We start from the raw sequence: 20669 nt of genomic DNA, 5'->3' as shown, positions 1-20669 counted from the left end.
TATGCTGTATTAGAGGAATGAGGGGAGCTTTGCCAAACAAACAAGAGGCAACTTAAAGCTCACTGCATGTGGCCACCCAAGGGTCCCCTCCTAGTGCAACGCACACATCAGCAGGGGCTTCTTCCAACACCTTGGTCCTGTTCCGGTTGAAGATTTCTAGTACAGCTGAAGAGAAGCAACCTAGGTGAAGGCAAGGCTTCTTTGTGCAAGGTGATAACCCAGGAGTTTATAATCCTAACATTTTATCGTAAAGAGAACTGTATGTGGGCTTAATGCATGTAATTAAACACAGCTGCTCTCAGTTCACATTTACACCGCTTGTTTTCCTTTCTTACAGGATAAGCACCTAAACTGACAAAAAGTTATGCATCTTTTTTAGAAACAGGGAACAAAGTGCTTTGCCCAAGGTCAGACAGCAAGCCCTGGAAATGAGCCTGAATGCCTTGAGTCACTGTGGGGACTCACCCAGCAGAACATCCTGCTTTTCACAAGATTTTTTTCCATTTCCGAAGGCACGGCTTCACTTATGCCATTGGGAATTTTTACATCACTCAAAGATGCAAACAGTCTCAAGTTTAATAAATCAACTACAAGGAGGGGAAGAAAAAGGCTCTGAAAACAAGAACAACAATAAAAAACCTTTCCTGAAAAGGTTATTCCTGAAAACAGAGTACCTTGGAAAGGCTAGATGTTCACTATGGGCAAAAGAAGATTAATCAATCACCTCTTGCTTTCATTACAGCAGCTGTGTTTCAGGATTTGCACTGCTCCTTTCAGAGGCAAGAAAAAAAGCCTGCAGAAACCCAATATAAAAAGGTAAGTGCCCAGAAGCCCTGGGTCAGCAGAAACTAGCCCTAACATGAAGCAAAAGGACAAGTAAGAGCAAAATAAAAGAGACTTGGGCTGAAGGACTGACTAAAGAGCAGTAAATGTAAACTCTTTGGAACAGCAATTCCTAGGGCACTCTGAAGAAATGGAAATACCCAATCTCTACTCATCAGGGCAGGCAGACAAGCTTCAGAGACCTATATGGAAGTGAGAGCTAGCACACAGTCATGCAATCTTATCAAAATGCTGTTCAGTGAATGCCAATTTTAGCCTCAGTTCCACAGACCGTAGGTTTCATGGTCTTCCACTGCCAATAGAAACAGTCCCTGGAACGGTGCTCACTGCTGATATTCTGCTGGATGCTGTAGGAACCACTTTTAGGATTTATCAGTATTCATTGTTCCCTTTATAACTCAATACTGCAGTGGTCTTCCCTCTCCAGAGAGAGAAATACAGCATCTTATCCTTCAGGGGAGAGAGAGCATCATCCTTTCTCCCTGTCTTCTTCCTGGGTAAAACTGCCTCAGGTAGCCCATCCCCAGTACCTGACAATTTGAGAAGGCGAAGCCACTCCTCATTTGTCTCAGACCTCGTTTAATATTCCAGTCACTAGACTGCCACACACTCCAGGTAGAAAACTCATGATGCAGCATATTTGACAGGGCTGTGACAGGGTACTTCTGAAGCAATCCACAGATTTTTTTTTTATTGGAACTGTTCCTGTTGTGAAAGAGTATCCTCAGACAGCGATTACATTCACTTCTGTAACACTGCTCAGGCTTTTCAGAGTCTTCAAATTATTACCTCTGTCTTTGAGAAAATTAATGACTTCCAAATCTATAACAGCTCTGCTGCAATTTACATAAATTAATGATCAGACCTGCTGTTCTGCCCACTGAGCAACTGGCTTTCTACTGGAAGCAGAACAATCCTTTGCCTGTTTAGGATCTTTTCCATGTTGTTTCTTAGTAACTCCTCGTGGCAGAAAACCTGTGAACGTGGTGTAGAAGTGGGAGGAACGAGGTGGCTGAGGGGAGGCTCAGAGCAGCTGGACAGCCCAAGTGCCTCTGTGAACAGAAAAGTGGAGCAGAGCAGCAGCCAGATGGATATGGTTCAGGCTCCAGGGAGAAGGTGTGGCTCTCTTGGTTTTGAGTGAGAAAAAATGGAAAATTCCACCACGTGTCAGCTATTACTCCTGGAATGAGAACTGTCTGAGAAGCCTAGCCAAATTTCACGTAACTGCAGATCTGCTGAGAAGGAGTTTAGCTCAGATGTAAGGTAGTAAGGTCACAGTCTAATTCCCACACACGAGTAGTTTCATCCATAAACTGCAGAGGATACAACACTTATTTTTAGGGATCACAGCCACAGAGACAAAATATTTCTCCTTAAATGTAAGAACTTGAAGAATACTGAAGTACTCTGCAAAGAGTAAAGGTACAAAATGGAGAAAATAAAAAGAGATACAGACCCTAATGAAGCTTATTGCAGCACACCATCACTCTGCCTATTGGTACATGTTAGCAATGAGCTAGCACTGACAAAGTGATGGCAGGCATCAGGTGCGAGCCACAAGAATAAAGAGATCCACACAAGAGCCTCAAGCAAACACAGTTTACTTGCATCATTCAATATGCCAGTAATAGTCAGGATCAGCAGCACACTTAAGCAAAGAGGACTAAAGCAGGTGTCAAAGGCTTTGCTGAACTGGGTAGAAACAGAGAAGTCTCACATCAACAGTGGCAGTTCAGGTTTCGAATCCATCTCTGACCACGATTACCTGATTTTTGTGTCATCCCTCCACCTGCCCCACCTGAAGGCAAAAGCGGGAACCCCACCTTTGACATAAGGGACACATGCAGCTCATGTGTGCTGTTGTTTCTAAAGCAGCTGGATGATAAACAGAGGGTTAAGTGTTATTACTTCCAATGCAGAACTGGGGCACATCTCCCAGAAAGCTCCAGCTACGCAGGGCAGCTCTAGAAAATGGAAACAGCTGGCTCTGCTGGCTGGGTAACGCCACTCACGGTTGCTGTGTTGCTCAACTGGTGCGAAGCAGCCAGAAGCTGCCACGAAATCCAGCCTGTTACTAACTTGTTACACAGGGGTTGTCTCCAAAGCAAGTTTTGAGTCCAACTGATACGTGAAATGCAGAATTGGAACCCCTCTCTCTTCTCCGCATGATATACAATGCAATGGATTTGTTTTGTGCTTTGATCTGCAGTTTTTGCTGTTCTTGGAGAATGGAGGATGAGGGAAAGACTGCCAAGAGGTGACAAACTTCCAAAGCAACTCTGCAGGGAAATCTTCTGCCAAATCAGCTCTTTGTGTCCAGATTGAATGCGTGGATCCCTACGTTTGCAAACAAATCAGTCTGCACAGCTGAGTAAGAATGAGAATTTGTTACCTTTCATTTACAGAGGCACCTGCCTTGCAGGGGAGGACACAAGGAAGGTTTCTTGAGCTCACACCGAGTTGCAGGCGAGGTTCCCTCCTTCTGAACTCGCTCATTACTGAATGTGAAAGTCAACGAGGCAATTAGTGAACCACAGAGCCAGCACTGCAGAGCTGCAGCACGCATCCCTTCCACACACCTGCCTGCACACCAGTTTCTGCCTTGTTCCTCAAGGACAGCACTGGTAAGAAGGCAAAGCCCCTGGGTTGCGTGTGCATAAAGGCAGGCTCTAAGAGAAAGGTAACTTCAGGGGAATATTGAGCAATGTACAGCAAGAAACGTCTCCTCCTTTCTCCTCAGCCTCTCCCTGTGAAGCAACTGGTGCCAAGCACTCGTACGTGCTTGTTCAGATCCTCAGAGTATGACGACAGCTCCTATAATAAACAGTGGCAACATTTTGAAATGATAAACTGAGCAGGCAGCAGGAAGCAGACTGGAAGCAAGTAGCCCCATGCTGCACTCAGCTGCTAGGAGACAGGAGAACTTCCCAGTTCTCTGCCCATGCCCTTGTCCCATCTCTGAGCAAGAAGAATTTGGCTGGCATGGAAGAAATGCTGGGACCAGAAGAGAGCCAGGACCTGCCTCAGCAGGGCCTCCATCTGACCAACTCGTGCCCAGGCTGTGGGAGGCACCTGCCCACCTGCAGGTGTGACCTGGCACAGCCTCAGGAATCTGCTCCTCTGCACACCACGGTCACCAGAAACACGCAGAGCAGCCGGGAACACCTGGCCACTGCACAACAGCACGAGTTTGGTCATCACGTGGAGGATGCGTCTTGCTCTGTTCATTAAAGCTAGGTGAAGAGAACAATCCACAGCAGAATCGGTAGTCATTTGGGATATGCACAGGGGCTTGTGTTCAGCACAAAGCAGCCATTCTGTAAAAGGTGGGTGTCTTACCTACAAGCCCTCCGAGTCTGCAGCGAGATCATCTCGGGATCAGGAAGACAAGTTTCTCCTCCTCTGTTAAACTCAGCTAGATCAAACCTCTCACAGACAACATTACTGAACAACAAACAGGGAACGTAACAGTTCCCGTGAAGTGAAACTAGGACGGCCATATTACAAGACAAGATGTAAGCTTTCTTAGTCGCTAAGAAACAGTCGTGAGCCCTTGGAAACAAGATCTGTGAAATCTTGTCCTATATGTTTCTGCTGCACACATCCCTGTCCTGTTAACTCAGAGCTCAGACTTCACAACTCCCGGAATACATCTGGTGCCTCTGGCTAGGAGAAAGCACCTGGCTGGAAACAAGTAGGCATTTCAGACAGAGGGACAGGAGGCAGGATGTAAAAACTGGTTGTTGTTAGAGGTGGCACTTTAAAAATCCACACTGACTGCCTCAGTATCGTATGTACGAGTGTCTCTTTAACTCCTTGCAGAACTCAAAGGCTTCTGAGCCATGTGCAGGACTCCCCCCCTCTCAGTTACTTCACCGCTGAATGGGTAAGCCACGTGTCACCTCAAGTACGAATCCAAGGGCTCAGTTTAGAATCCACCCCCGGTATGGGAGATTCCTTGTAAAGGTTCAGGTTTCCGTAGCCTTTTGAGGCTACAGGTGATATCAGCTGAGTTCCCAAGCTCCTCAGCTGCTGCCCTCAAAACCTGTCTCACCATGACCCCACTGCCTCGGGTGGAATTGTGAAGGTGGACTGAGGGCAACACCGGAGTTTGGGTTTGAACTGGAAGTGCCAACCTTAACACTGGTGACAGAGGCAGGATTACAGCCCGCGATTTATTCCTTGCTTTGTCAGCTCTGAAGTGACCATGACTAGAGAACCCAAAGCACACAGTGGTGGTCACTACGAGAGACTGACAGGCTCTGTTGTCCCCAGTTCCAGCTCCCTAGAGAAGCTGGTGCTCTGCAGCTGTGCCCAAGGCAGCCTCGCTGGCTTACAGCACTAACACCGTCCCAGACACGTGTGCTGCCACACCGCACCCCCTCAGCAGCACCACGCACGCGGCCTCCAACCCGCTGTCTGTGCACAAACCTTCGATGAAGTCCGAGGCTGTGTACACGCGGTGCTTTGCGTTGCTGTCTCCCTCCGGATTGTTCAGACTCCCAACAGCTAACTCGATCACCTCCACCAGCTCATCTCGCTTGTCCTTCCTCACGGGCTTCTCTTCTGGGTGGCGTGTCAGCCCCGTCTCCAGCTGGTACACCTTCTGCAGGGTAAAGCTCTCAAAGGGCACAGCCGCGTACTCCGTGGACAGCTTAACGCCGCTGTGCACCTCTGCTCTGTCTATCTGGGAACGGAGGAAAGCCAGCAGGTTAGCCTGGGCCTTCCCTGGGTTACCAGGGTCAAGCCGAACGTCCAAGGGGTCTGGGAACTGGTCCTGCACGTTCTTAAGCTGCTCGCTCCTGCCCTGGAGCTCAGCCTTCAGCTGGGCAATTTGTTTCTTCAAGCTGACGATGTAGTTGCGGTGCTGCTCTTCTCGCTCCTGCAGAATAGCTTCGTAACCCTCCTTGGCAGTCGGGCTGTGCACCCTGGGCAAGGCAAGCTGCTCGTTGTCACCCCTGGGCGTGCAAGCCAACATGTAAACGATAGACACCGAGCAACAGGCCACCACCAGCAGGCCTACGAGTCGGGGGAGAAATATAATAAACCCTCGTCGGAGCATCATTTCTCAAAAAGCAGAGTCTAAGCCGAGAGGTGCAACAGTTCTTCCATCCATGCAGCGCCACAGAGGCCCCTGGATTTGGAGTACTCTTCCACAGATGCATGTATGGACAGGAACTGGCTTGTCAGCTCTCTTAAAATGGGTGCTCTGCCCGCATTTTGGGCTCTCTCTGGTGTTTACCTAGCAGGAGCAGAAGACAAGCTGCAGAGCAGGCAGGACACCTCCTGATCCTCATGGTAACACCTGCGCTGCTGCAATGTGCTCTGCTGGTGTCTGATGGAGCCTGAGGACCTGGAAGACAAATGACAAGGACAGGCATTCAGGCACGTTAGAATTTGGTCAGTCAGTCTGCACTGTCAAGAGCATCCTAAGGATTTACTGTCATTTCTCAACTGCTCTGGTGGATCTCAGAGCTGTGAGGTGCTCTTGCTAACATCCAGGAGGTGCTGAGACCCTTGTGCAGACAATCCTGCATGCACGTGCTTCATTTTAACAACATGACCAGGCCTCAGAGTCTGTCATGCTTTAGGAATACCAGGAAGTCATCATCTGTTACTTCCCAGTCAGGTGCTAAGGCTGCTTAGCTCATCTGAGCAATGCTGGCCCTCCAAGCTCTCAGCTCCTGGAGCGCACACATTTTGGAGGCAGGGTGTCCCACAGATATACAACATGCTTCAGGTTCCAGGCATGTTCTCCCAAAGCACCAGGTGGCAAATGTGGTCCTGTTCAAATACACAAAGCTTGATCTGGAACAGCAATTCTAGTTTCTAGAACTAGCTCCTAGTGGAGTCTACAAATTGCAAACTAGGTATTTTGTTTGGTGCGTGTGAGTGCAAGGTTTTTAACAGGTGACAATACAGAAAGAAACAAGAATCCTATCAAGGCCAATTGCTGAAATTCTGCTTCAGTCTGACATATCCTCCCAGGTGCTCCCATAAACACAGAGAACTAGAGGCAGGGTTTTTCAGAAGCACTCAGATCAAGTCTTACTCAAAATCAGGGGAAGCTTTGTTTCTATCCAGCTAGCTGTTTTAATTGCAGACTATATCATCATTTTAAGGCCCTCTTTGGTTTCTCATAACATTAAAAAAGGTCTTGCAACAACGCCTGGTACTACTCTGTTTTCCATATAAGCTCTCTGCCCAGGAGTAAAGACAAAAGAGGAAGGTTAGGGAAAATCAGCTTAGGCTTTGTTAAAAATAAGGAAAGCTAAAACTCTGAACATAATATTTTTATTATTATTATTTTTTTAATGTGACTTCCTTGAGTACAGTTAAAAACAGGAAAGAAAAATTAGATGACTTAACATCAATATTGATCTAGACATAAGCTACATTAAAACAATTATGCTGACAACACTACCAGTGGGATTTTCAAAATGCCTCAGTTTTGGCACAAGTCTGGGCCTATGAAAGGAACTTCTTCATTTATTTGTCTGACAGTAGACTTGGAGCAGAGCTGAGTAACATCCTAGATTACACTGTGAGACTGCACAGTTAGACTCGAACACAATCAAATTAAGTCCTCCCCAGTCTCCTCTTGGATGCTTGTATGCCATTATGACAGGTTTTTGCAACAGAGATTTGTAGCCTCATTAGTCAGACATCCTTTCTGGCAGACCCCTAGGTAAAAACAGTTTATCTAACAATGCACGTGCTTTTCAGAGTTATTTCTAGAGTCGAGTCAAAGACTTCTGTAGGACTTTTTATCAACTTCAGTGTCTTGCTGGCCTATTACTCTGTATGCAGCAATTATCCAGTGATACTCCTGATCTTTTAGCTATTATCAATATTTTAGCAGTCTGAAGATTTACTTAAAAAAATAGAGGAGGAATGGAGGGGAGTAGAGCAAGCTATAAAAATACCAGCACTATTTTTCTCAAAATAATGCTGGATGGCTATTTAGTATTTACAGGATTCTCCAGAAAACATCAGTGTTTTCAAAGGAAGAATTGCTGATGTTGAAGAAAATATTCAAGCAGCAGGAAAAAGGACAGGACGAGGTTGGCATCCTTACCTTTTTGCAGTGATCTTCTCTTTGGAACATCTTGGTCTGCTACAGCTGCTTCTCAGCTTGCCACAATCATCTCTTGTTTATCTCCCTTCTTATGTCCTTCCCAGAAAACGCGCGTACTATAAAAAGCACTGTCAACCTCACAACACCTCTTCATTGCTTTCACATTTGCCAGCTGCCTACATCTTCAGTCTGCCTCCTGCGCAGTGAAAGGCTGTAGTGGAGACGCTTCCTATGGATGCGCTATAAAAGTTGGCCTCCTGCAACGTAAAGGAGCTTGTCAGAGCACGGAAATTAAGCTGGGCAGTTCTAACTCTACAACAGATCTGGCTAGAGGACTGCAAGAAGGTAGTGTGCAGTGAGACAGGGTCAGGAAGTGGTGAGATGCAGTACATAAAGCACTGCTGTGCTTGTATGCTTCAGTTCACACAATTAGTCCATTGACTGAATTGGCAGAAGCTGAACATCACTGAAAGGATTAGTTGTGCTAACATGGCCTAAACTGAAATTACATCCCAATGGCTTAGATAAACACACAATTTCATTTCTATAAGCAGCATCGGATTCAGGTTTTGGATGAAGAGCTCTTCAAACATTGACCTTAAAATATATGTGCACGTATAGCTGTATTTGCTCAAACATACTGGGTCTCTCTTTAGGGGACTCTTTTTCCTGACTAGTTTTCTGGTTTGTAATCTTACCCATCACTGAAGCATCTTAAACACATTTTGGGACAATAAATTAACTGAGCTACTCTGTCCTTTGAAGCAGCATTGTCATAACAAGAAATTCACGCCATGGGTATTTCTACCTCCTCCAGGGGGATTTTACCATCACAACTGGAGGCGTCCTAACAACAAGCACTCATTTCTTGCCCTCTATTGCGAGAGCTGTCTTATTAAGTTGGACTGGTGGCTTTGGAGATGCTGCTTTACAGACTGCGATTGATACTTCAATATAGAGATGCTACTGTACTGTGCTATCTGAGAGACGTGCTTGTGAAAGCAGCCCCCATCCGTGCCAGTGCCAAAAAAAGCAGCCGAAGTCAACACTGAAGGTGGTCACGGCTGCGGCATCTCAGCTGCGCAGACAGTACCAGCAAGCCAGGGATGGGAAAACTCCTCCTAACAACCATCCTCTTGATTTCGCCAGACCTACAGTCTCACACCAACTGAGCGAGCCTGAGATGAAGTGGAGACAAAATGAAATCACACTTTTTTTTCCAGGAACTGACAAAAACACCTCTGTATTTGACAGCAGTCAGCTGCATTGAGTAGTATTAGTCTGTTTGCAAAGAGGAGCTTTAACAAACACACAGGGGTTAGTCTGATAGCCAAGGAAAAGAACATTAATTCTAAAAAAGGCTCTGTTTGCCAAAACAGCTTCAACCTCAGCTCAACCTGCTAGCCCAGCCAGAGGTCAGCCTGGCTCACAGAGGTGCTTTTCATGTGTGTCAGGGAGCCTGGTCCCAAAAACGACCTGAACGAAGCAGCAGGTTCTGTCCCCGCTGCAAGCACCACGAAAACTTCTCTGTACAGCGGAGGGTGCTGCACCCAGCCACAGGGAGTGGCAAAAATTAGGAAAATTGGTCTGAAATTTTGGATGGCATGTACCCACTACTGTTACTCACCAGCATCTGGATTTTTAATGGATTATGGAGGTACAGGAAATTTATCTCTGCTCATAAAAAACAGCATGTTTCAAGCCTGAATTTTTGGCACTCAAAAGACCAAAGCGTGTATTCATGCAGAAGAGAGACTCAAAATAATATAAACATTATATCTTTACATAGGCTTCTCCCCTCTGAGCTCTGCACTCTCCTTACTCTTCATGTTGAGGACAGAAACAGATGGCAGAAGAACAGTCATATCTGCAGACAACAGTCTCTCAGCATGTATGGCATGGACAACGCCAAATAACTCCATGTTTTTAAGTACCTTCTGCCACAGCTTTCCATCACAGGTTTAACTGAGACTAGCAATTGCCATTTTAGAAAACAAAACTTCTGGATTTTTATTTATTTATTTTTTTTTAAAGAGATGGTGAATGGCAGAAACTGCAATTAGTTTCCATGTAGGTGTTTGAAAGGTCCTCGCTGAACAGCAGCACACGTCACGGTGAGATTTCACTAGAATCATACTAACCACCAAAATGAGCTGCAGGGAGAAGGAAACAGATGTTTCACCCAGACTAAATGCCTTACGAAAAATTACTGCAGCCACTTGGCATTTGCCTTGAGCTTTCTAATTACAAGGACTGCGCAGAGCACTGCAGACAAATTAATCTGCTTTAAATGTTAGAAACAAGATTGCGCCTATGCCACCATCCCAAGCAGGCAGAAACTCAATCCACTCAACACCAGGGAACGTGTCACAGGGCTTAAAATCTACTCTCACCGGTGTCGAAGATGCACGTGGAGGGAATGCGAGAAGAAATGATTGTCATTAACAAATCATGATTTCTCACTACTGCTCAGTCCATGGCATCCGATCTTTGTTGTCTGCCCAGGGACGACTTATACAAAATGCTGCATAAAGGGAAGAGCCAGTCTGTTAAACTGACTGGATGCACCTTTGTAGTCTTTATTTATTGTCACCTGTTAAAAACTGTACCACTGCCCGCCCCGCCATGAGCTGACACTCACACATACCAAACAAACCACTAAAAACCTAATACCTGGTTTCCTTGAAAGAGGAATAAAGGATTGCTAAGAAATTGCATCCAAAATCAAAATGCTGACTAAAATTGTTAAAAGCTAAATGTTACCGGAAGACATTAGCTAACTTAAAGGTAAAAACCTTTTTTCTTAATCTGATTCCAGAGCTAATTATAGAAAATCTTGCATGCATTGCCACCTGTAATCTCCAAGAGAAAAGCGTCTAACTACACCCACAGGAAGACAATTGCACTGTTCCCCTCTATAATTAACAATTACAATCCAATCATCTTGTAAATCAGGTGCCACAACTCTTAGAAGCAGTCTTAAACAAACCAAGAAACCCTCAAAACGATGACTGGCAATGGAAACACTATGCTCTGCTCTTGTGAAGGAAATGAGTAGTAGCTGGGTTTACCTTCAAGATACACCTATATGCTCCTCACTCTAAAAGTTTAAAAAAATAAAATAAAACAAAACAAAACAACAAAACAAACAAACAAACAACAACAACAACAACAAAAAAAAAAACACAACACAGGAATTATAACTTCTACATGCATTAGTACTCCAGCCCCTCAGGCTGCTATTTTGATCGTTTCCCTCTTACCAAGGTAAAGCAGTAACTTTACCTAACCACACTGACGGCCAAGCCTCTCCAGCTGAGTTTGGAGGTCCACAGGTATTTGGATCATCCACCTGCATGCAGTCTCTGTGTTTGTGCAGGGGATTCTTTCCCCAAAACAGTCCAGGACAGAAGTCCAGAGGCACTCTGAAAGTCTTCTGCTCTTATAAGCAGTAAGCATGGTATAGTTTCAATATGAAATATGTTTTTTACAGTAATCATTAATTCTAACACAAAATCTCAGGAGTATTGGGGCCCGTCTGTCTTGCCTGTTTATTCCTGTGTGTGGATGCATTGATGTGGATGTAGACACAGGAGTGAAAGTACCCTTGCTTTCCACTCTTCCTTGTAAAGAAATTAATTTTAAAGTAAAAACAAAAAACAATACAAAACAAACAAAAAAACCAACACACAATATAAGTGTTAAACCTCAATTTCTATCTACATCCCAAAAGAACCAATGTCTAAAATTATCTCCACAAACCAACACCACTTACTACAAAAGAGAAGGGTTTTCCTTTCAGTAACTGCATCAACACTCCTCCAGCAGTGTTACCTGTTGAAGACCCAGCTGTTTTTCACAGAAGCAATTGCACGAGTCTGCATTAGGGAAGTTATTTTTGTGTGAGACACTCAGATTTTCACCACAGCACACCACACACCCTTCCACAGTACACCACCTCCCCCTGTTAAACTCAGTAGTTTGTAGTTACACAAGCCCGCACGTTCTCAGTACCACTGTTAGTTGGCTGTGCTATGGGACATCTCCAGAAGAACCGTGAGAACGAGTCAGAAACCCACCTTTTCTTCAGAAATCCCCCAATTTTGCCCAGTTTGTATCACAAGGCTCTCCAGGCATGCGTAACATTTCACTCGTGTTTATTTGCAACAGAGCAAGACAGGCAAAATACTCCGTCTGCTCAGTGCTAGAAAACATAGCAGTCTGCTTCCTCTTACAAAGTGACCACAAATGCCAAAAAATCCTTTGGAACCCGATGTGTTTGCAAAACTTATCTGGAACTTTCCATCGCTCTGTTTAAACCCCAGCGGGCGATGTGACAGACGCATCATCCCCTGTCAAGCCCCAAAGAGAAGCTGCAGAGAACAGCTGACAAGCATGCACTGCTGCTCCAGAGATGTGGTGACTCACACAGAGTCCTTCCTTGCTGCACAGAAAGAAAAAGGCTTTTCTCCAAGTAACCATTTCTCCCTAGCATGCTCTGACCTGCAGAGGTTTAGGAAGTCAGGAGCTCCAAGAGGGTTTTCAATTTGCTTAAAATGGAGATGGCAAATATGCATTTGAGCTGGCCTGAAAATATGCTTGTTCTTTGGAGAGTAACTTAAACTCTTACCATTGCCAGCCCTAAAAATTAATTGCTGGGCTGGACAGCTCAGATGTGCAGCTTTGCTGGAAGACTGGCATCTGCTGACCATGACCTTCAATTTCATTTCATTTCGGTAAGTGCTGTCTCAGTTTTGTAGGTGTGTCAAAGAGCAGTTGGCCCCAAAGACAGCAGGCTGCAACAGCCCTGTGCTACACTGCAGGCAGCTGCATGCTGCCCGAGAACAGAGCCTTTCTGCAGGAAACTAGCTCACAGAAGGACAACCTGCTGCCAGAGAACAGCTAAAGTTTACTGCACTAAATTTACTTCATTTGAAGATCTAATTTAATAACTGCTTTGCATTTAGAGGGTTTCCAGAAAGACTAAACTCAGTTTAAGCATAACACTAAGATATGACAGCTTCTGAGTTGGCTTAGAGTCAGCATAAGATGCACAGAAAAAAAACAAAACACACACACACACACAAAACACACTTCTAATATGTTGCCATTAAAACAAGCAATAGACTAGATTTTGCTTATCCATTTAAGTCTGGACATGAAAAATGCTGTTCCTTCACATGTAATGTTTACACTCATGCGCTCGGTGATTGACACTGATGAAATCTGGAGCCCCGTGCATGTGCACAGACCTGCGATGTGCATCACAAACCAGTGAAGGATTTAGCATGCTTCTAATTAAGCATGAGCTTTTTCTCCATTGATAAAAATACATGAACTTGTGTTACTCTCATGGCTTTGGCTGGGATGGGGTTTATTTTCTTCACAGAGGCTTGTATGATGCTGTGTTTTGGATTTTTGATGAAAATAGTGGTGATAACACACTGATGTTTTTAACCGTTGCAGTTACCAAGGACTTTTCTACTACTCAGGCTGCCTTGCCAGTGAGGAGGCTGTGGGTGTACCCGAAGCTGGGAGGGGACACAACTCATGAATTTTTGCTTTTACCTTTCTGATTTCTCCCACCTGGGGAGAGCGAGCAAGAGGCTGTGTGGTACCAAGGTGCCTGCCAGGGTTAAGCCACACCAGTGAGTAAGCTGTGTTCACAAACAGGAGAGTTAGCTAGAGTAGATAGACCGAGATGCAGAATGAGAAGCAGCGTGTGTGTTTTGCAATTTTATCTTTAGTCAGGGCTGTATAAGCACGCCCACATTCATCTGCCACCAGACTATCCGTGCAGCTGGAGCTGCCAAGCGCAATGAAAGTCCACCGCTCTGAGGGGAGCTGTTATGTGATAAAGTACAGTAACAATGACTTTGATCCCTATCTTATAGAAGACCTTGAAAGATAGCAAGGCTGTTTTATGGGGCCTGAACAATCCAGTCTGGCCTGGAGATCCTCTCCTGCCCTCCCTGTCAGAAACCACCTGTGGAGAAGATAGTACCATGCTAAATGGTGGACTTGAACTTCATTAGCTCCAGCAGAGATGGCAACAGAGGAGGTGTCCTCCGTTCTGAGCGTGGTACAGGAGGACAGAAGAGAGCCATCTGTGTCCCACAAGCCTACTGCTGTATTTCCATGGGCCTGCAGAGCCCTCTCCCTGTTCTTCAAATGAGGTTTCCTAGGCAGGTTGTATCAAAGTCAGTATTTTATTCAGAAAAAATACTGAAAAGTAAGGGGAGCAAGAGAAGAAATGTCTTGGGATGTTACCTAGGCTGAACAAAACCCATCAAGACAAGAACTAATACTGCTCTTCAGCTATGGTTTCACTCCAAAGGAAGCCAGGAAATAACTGCAGCCAGCTTTGGTGTTGAGACTGATTAGCAAAGCTCTACACACACCTCTAAAACACGCAGCATTAACAGCTATCAAAATTCCTGTACCAGCCCCCAGGCTCTGCTTTTCTCTATCAGTCTGGTCAGCACTGACCTGCAGGAAGGGACCAGTCCCCTGAGTCAGCCCCCCGTTTCCTTCCTCCTCCAGGTTAGCACTGGCTATAAAATCAACACATGCTACAGAGTCCTACTTAGCTCACCACTGCTGTTCTGATACGTGGTTTCAGTCAAACACCTAGCATTTCCTTGACATATCAGAAAAGAGGCCCCTGCTAATTCTTTGAAAAGCCTGAGCTTTCTTATCTAACTCAATTGAAAATTTCATGATCAATTAATTTCATGAGAATAAGGACATGTATCCATGTATGATACTCTATCACTTACACGAATCTATTTTGAAATAAAATACTTCAATAGGTTTAGATGGCCTATTTTGTTTTAACTTAACAAATTGGTGCTTCAACTTTCCACTTCATGCCACATTTTGGGGGTCTCTTTGAAAATGCCAGAACTCCCATACACCCACAAAACCTAAGTTTTGGTAAAATGGCTATAAGAAGAAATAAATTTTTAACTTTCTGGAAGAAAAAAAAATAATCTTCACATTTCTATATCCTTCAGTTAAGCAATCCAAGTCACATTTTCAAGTGATAATGGGCACCTGTTTACTTCGGTTTCCAAGATTTCAGCTCTGATCCTCAAATCATATTGAAAATGGGATCTAAGTTTTCAGGTTCTTTAACAGCTACCCCAATTCAGACAAGTAGCCTAATCTACTGATTTACAGCCACAAAGACAATGCAAGTTCTCATTAGTGATCACGAAATTGTAGTTTCCTCAATGAATTCTTCTGGGATCTGGGATTTAAACTGTAGTTTATTAGGAATGTTTTAACTGCAATTATTCCATGGCTGTCAATAGCTCTTGAAAACCAGCTCTTCAGCTAGAAATGTGTTAAATTTTAAGAGTTTACGCAAGAGGCATCCTCTTTCTTTAACCCAGAGCTGATTGATGACAAAAGTAAAGCCAGTTTTCCTTGCCAGCAAAAGCCAGATTTTTTTCTTTTTCCTTTTGTTACATAGAAGTACACCCTGCAGTCAGGTCAGCATTTCCTGAAAGGTTCCAAAGAGCATCTCTCTTAAAACAACAGCTTCAGGCTTCCATCAGAAGCAAAGCACATTTCATGAAAACTTATGGAATAATACCCACAATGTGAACTTACAGTATAACATTTTTTTTTTCTCATATTACCACAGTGGTATCTGGCTTGGTTTCATTTAACAAGTCGTGTCTCAAAGTTGATGTAAACCCAACTTTTCTTACCTTTTTAAAGCAAACCTTTCCCTGAAATAAAATGCATTTATAAAGGTTTTCAGAAAACAGAATAGAAACAAAGCATACTTATCTTAACCTACCAGAGTATTTGAAGAGATTTTCTTATTTGATGAAGCTTCTTGCTACTGAGTCTTTGTTTCTGTTCATATGGAAACCTGCCTGCAAATGATAGCATTATTTTTTATTTTAACAAAGATTGGCTAGAATGTGTGCTGGCACAGCTACACAAGCTAATGAAATGAGAAGGAAAAACACTGCTATGCCATTACAGATTTCTCCTTTCCCCTCCTTTTAAAAACACATTTATGTAGAATATAAAATCTTACCATTTTCAGAGGACCCACAGTTTAACTCAGAGAAAGATATTCCCGCCTCCAAGACAGTGTCCTCTAGTCTGCCAGTTTTCTAACCCATGCAAAAAGAAACGTGTCTGTTTTCTGTAGTCTCTTAGAAGCGTACATTCTGTCCCATTTGCTTCTGCAAGGGGCTTTCTGTAACCGTGCAACAGATTCATAGGTAGTGAATCACAGGTCTACAGGCTTCAAGTCCTTATTCTGATAACTGATTATTCCTATTAATTTTCTTGTTAAAAAGCACTCAGCTGAAGAGTAGATGTGAATAAATTTTCGACAATCTCACACTTCAGGGATGGAAATCCTTTCACACTAGTTAAACACCTGAAGGATTTCAAACCTAGACCCGTATCTCTTGTATTGTTACACCTCCAGCAGCTCCTTTCTGAGCATTGTTCTACATGTATTAGGATGGAATTAGTTTGACAAGACCTATTAGGAAGAGCCATTGGGAAGTGAAATAGCAACAAAATGTCTCACTACAACTATTTCAATGGTCCCTAAAAAAATATTCCTTCTATTGATGGGAAAGCATCTCCTTTTCCTAGCTGCAGTCGATTTAACAGGCAGAGTTTTCCAATATCGGGATTTTAAGAACAAATGACAAGAGAGTTTAACACTTTCTTGCCTGACAGAGAAAGGAAAGTAGGTGGACAGCAGGTGGCAAGTGCTGGGGGGAAGGTGTTAGGTGGAAAACACCACTTGAAAGATCCTATAGGTAAGAATAAAATCAGAGCAAATGGTGTCAGCATGTGGACATGGAGCACATAAAACAAGCCACTCATACCTAGTTTAGAATAAAACTATAGTAGAAAAAAATCTTAAGCTCTCAGTAAGAGCATGCACAGGGGATCATGGTCATTTTGCTCCTTTGTTATGCACCCTTAAAAACCAACCCAACTTGAATTTGCATTGACAGGTTGACAAAAAAGCTTCACTTATGCTAAAGAAGCTGAGGGAATTCCCTGTGTTTTTGAAGAAAAACCTAGGTAAGAGCAGATCAGCCATCCATTCATGTAATGGTCTGTATTGCCTCTCCCAGAGAATATCAAGTGCTCTGGAAGGCAAAAGAAAATCTTTCATAGAAGGGAAATAATTTTAACCTTTGTCATTTTGATGACCGAATGATTCCCTAAGAGTAAGCTTTTACTTTATAACAGACATGCACAAGAAGCACTTCTCCTATTAGGGAAACACTGCGTTACTTCATTGCTTCTCTGGACTTTTGACCCTGTTTTAATTCTTGTTCTAATCCTTACCATCATCCAACACTTCAAAGTTGGTATTCTCCTGTCTCCTCCCTCGTTAGGGCAGCCACACACTTCCACAAGTTGTGTAAGTGCTACATGGTAAAGCTCTTTAATAAGACAACTGTTTCTACCAGCTACTCCTCTTGATCAGTACTTCTTCATGCCTACGGGTGGCTGGGGCAAACGCTCCCCTGGTCACCCGCTCAATTCGATTTCACTGCAGAGCTCTGTGTAAGCAGCGTCACACTAAGCCAACAAACCTAGTTTATATAATTACAGGGTATTCATGACTGCAGAAGACCACAGCTTCAACAGAGGGAACGGGCCAGGAAGTGGGAAGCCTCCTGAGAATTTGGAAACACGGACTCGCCAGTAGCGTCCTACTGCTTATTCGTTTTTCTCCTGACTCCATTTGCTCATCCTGGATGTCTCCCACAGCCTGTGCAGTGTGACAGTACGGAACATCTGCAGAAAGACCAACACGCTCAAGCTGCACTCAGCTCCCACTGCTTTTGGGCTCCGAAGTAACAGTAGGCAAGTTCAACCCAGGGCTTGCATCTAGGAATACAAGAGCTGTCCTCATGGAACAACCAGGATGCAACATGGAGCAGTGGCACTAACGTGACATGTTGCAGCCAATAGATGTAGTACAATGAATGTCCAGAAAATTGCCCATTTGCACTGAAATATGAGTAAAATCATCAAGAAAAGGCAAAGAATAGAGAAAAACAGATGTTCTCGACCCATCCTTTGGTTTTATACACCTGTTTCTGCTTTATCTCAGATATTCTACTGCAAAATGTATAATTGATGCTAAATATAAGAAATGCAAGAACCACCAGGCACCAGTTTGAGCTAACAAGCTGCTTGCTAGCTGAAGAGTCGTGCATATATCCATTATTGCAGGTCTAAAAATAGCAATCCTTTGAGAAGTTGTTAGAACAGCAAAGTGTGGCATATGGAATATAAAATAATCTGTGGATAACAGAAAAAAACGGTGCGAATCTATTGCAAACAGATGGTTAAATAAAGCCATCTCGCCCCAACTTTGGGTAGCAAATATTGCCATCATTACCAGCGATGGCAGAGCCAGCTGCTCCACGTGGGCTCTGGGCACATTCCCCCAGAAAAGCCGGCTCACAGGCAGAGGGGTCTGCGCCAGGTGAAAGCTCCACAGATTCCTGGCGCTCTTTGAGCACTCCTTTCTACACATTTTGGATTTCTGCATGGTAAACCTCTCCAGAACAAAGCTCTTCTTACTGTTCTGCACTTCGCACTGTGGAAAGCAGGTCCAGTTGGGTCCCCTATTGAAACAGCAGGGCATCAAACACCAGTTATTGGCCCATTCTCTGAAAGAAATCCACAGACCCTTTCAAAAACCCTTACAAAGCAGGCCTGGCTCATATTGAAACTATATTTTAATGCTGGCAATCAGCCCAGAAACCTTAGCTATGCTACAAACTATGACACCATCCCAGAAAAAAAAGAAAGAAAAAGAGAGAAATAAAGTGACAAATACCTTAAAATTAGGACTCCTCCAGAATCTCATCAGGCACTTAGTCTTTACAATTAGGAGCCTAAAACAAAATTCTGTGCACATAATGCAGCTAAACAGGAAGGTTCCTCAGCAGATCTGAAATTTCACATGAATCTGTCATATGGTGGCAAAGAGAAGGAATTTGAGTAGCAGATGAGAGGCAAATACCTTGGTTAGGGTCTCTCAGCATCATTCTGCATTTTCTTCTCTGAAGAAGCTCACACCCTCAGCAACACTATTTTGATGTGTGCACCTTTTCTGGGTGGAAGTTCAACCTACCACTCTCCTTGATTTCCAGGAGATGCCTCATGAAATTTACTTTTGTATAGTGTTATATATGAGTGGGAAGTTGAGGTTTAAGGAGTAGAGATACAGACAAAAAAACAAACAAACAAAAAAAAAACAACCAGGATGCACTTATAGGATAGGCCCTACCATATCCATTAGCACAGGGAAAAGAGGATTCACAAAGAGGAGCAGCTGAAAACCTCCCTCAGCTGCTGAACTGCACATGAAGATCCCTCTAGATATAAAAAGAGACTCCCTTATGCCCAGCCAGAGGGAGGCATAAGTCAAGGGAACTTACCAGGATGGGTAGAAAGACTTGCTTTTAGGCAGCCTCCCTTTCCAGAGTAATTTAAGCTATGAGACATTCCTGAGAACACACTCCACTCATGCGATGGAGCATTTCTTAGAAGCACGCTTCATTATCTGCAAAGATGCAGACAAAGTTCTACCACTATCATGCTCGTAAGTACTGGCAAAACACAGCTCTATCTCAGCCCAAATCCACGCTTTGGAAGCATGCCACAGAAGGCAGGTTATATTCATTAGAGAGGTCTGTTCTAAGGCTTAATCTATTTCAGTCTGCAAGTCAAGGAAAAATCACAAAATTACCAGAAAATGCTTCCACCATGCCCGTGGAAGACAACCCAGCTTTTTTAGCTAAAAACTTTCAACACCAAAAGCACGTAATCTTGAAGACCCTGGCTTCCCTGTTTTCTGGGAATATAAACACCTGGTCAGCCTCAACTGGAAACACTGCATCCATCACTAGGAAAACTGAGAAGTCTTTCTAAAGCCTGTGACAGGGCAGGACCTGCACAGCAGTGATGTAATTAGATGATGTCTCTCACACAACCAAAGCCATTGCTCAGGCAGGCTACCTGAAAGAAAGGAGAAGGTGTACCATGAAAATGGAACTAGAATTTCAATTTCATTAAAGAGAGAGATGAAAATATGCGGGCAGAGGCAACCTCCCAAAAGAATATTGCTGTGATGGTCACTGGAAATGTTTTCCTTCGGAAAAGGAAAGTTCCCCAAGGAGTGCCAAGGTAATGACATGATGCTAGAAGAAGAACATTTCTAACACCCAGTACTAGTTTTACTGTAACAAAAAACCCATCATGACACAGCTTCCTTTGCAACATGTCAAACAAACACGGGGAACAAAGCACCTCTCCCCCCTGTGCAAAACATAAGCAATGTTGAGAATACGGACACTACAGCTTACAAACACCTCAGATAAAATGAGGAAGTCACACAGATGAAATCAGTAACTACTGATAAATTAAGTGAGAAAATTTGCAAATGATAATTTCTTACTGAAAATAAGTCAGCTGTTGCAGTGGAAAGTAAACCTTTTCACACCTCTGATCTTATGCCTCACAAGTATGTTTCATAGCCTCAGCAGATACAACAAAAATTATTTTCAGAGCCTTGAGTCTGGATACTTTTAGTTACCCTTTCCTACTTTTTTTTTTTTTTTCCTGTAAAAATGCACTCTCTATAAGCTTTCCCATTTATTCTGGAATGCCATCAATCTCAACAGGCTTCGGGACAGCTAGGATTGGTCTTATTTCCAAAATTCCTTGGAAG

At 43.8% G+C, this 20669-nt stretch overlaps 1 protein-coding gene across 8 annotated transcripts in view; it reads right to left on the bottom strand.

Annotated features, from left to right (window-relative positions):
* CSGALNACT1 (chondroitin sulfate N-acetylgalactosaminyltransferase 1) overlaps positions 1-20669 on the bottom strand; it is a 45562-nt gene that overhangs the window by 10137 nt on the left and 14756 nt on the right. For 4 of the 8 annotated variants that reach the window (XM_068681545.1, XM_068681549.1, XM_068681547.1 and 1 more), the window contains 2 exons: positions 7922-8178; positions 5275-6196 (listed from right to left, as the gene is read on the bottom strand). In XM_068681545.1, coding sequence (XP_068537646.1) covers positions 5275-5908 — 634 coding nt within the window. In that variant the 5' untranslated portion in view covers positions 5909-6196; positions 7922-8178. Of the gene's footprint in view, positions 1-5274; positions 6197-7921; positions 8179-12000; positions 12100-15731; positions 15811-20669 lie in introns of those variants that run through there. The other 4 variants (XM_068681546.1, XM_068681548.1, XM_068681550.1 and 1 more) reach the window with 2 other exon arrangements.

The sequence above is a fragment of the Anas acuta genome, chromosome 4 (assembly GCF_963932015.1).
Source record: "Anas acuta chromosome 4, bAnaAcu1.1, whole genome shotgun sequence".
NCBI classification, from domain to species: domain Eukaryota; kingdom Metazoa; phylum Chordata; class Aves; order Anseriformes; family Anatidae; genus Anas; species Anas acuta.
The sequence above is the reverse complement of the archived record's forward strand: the minus strand, read 5'-3'. Positions and strand labels throughout refer to the sequence as shown.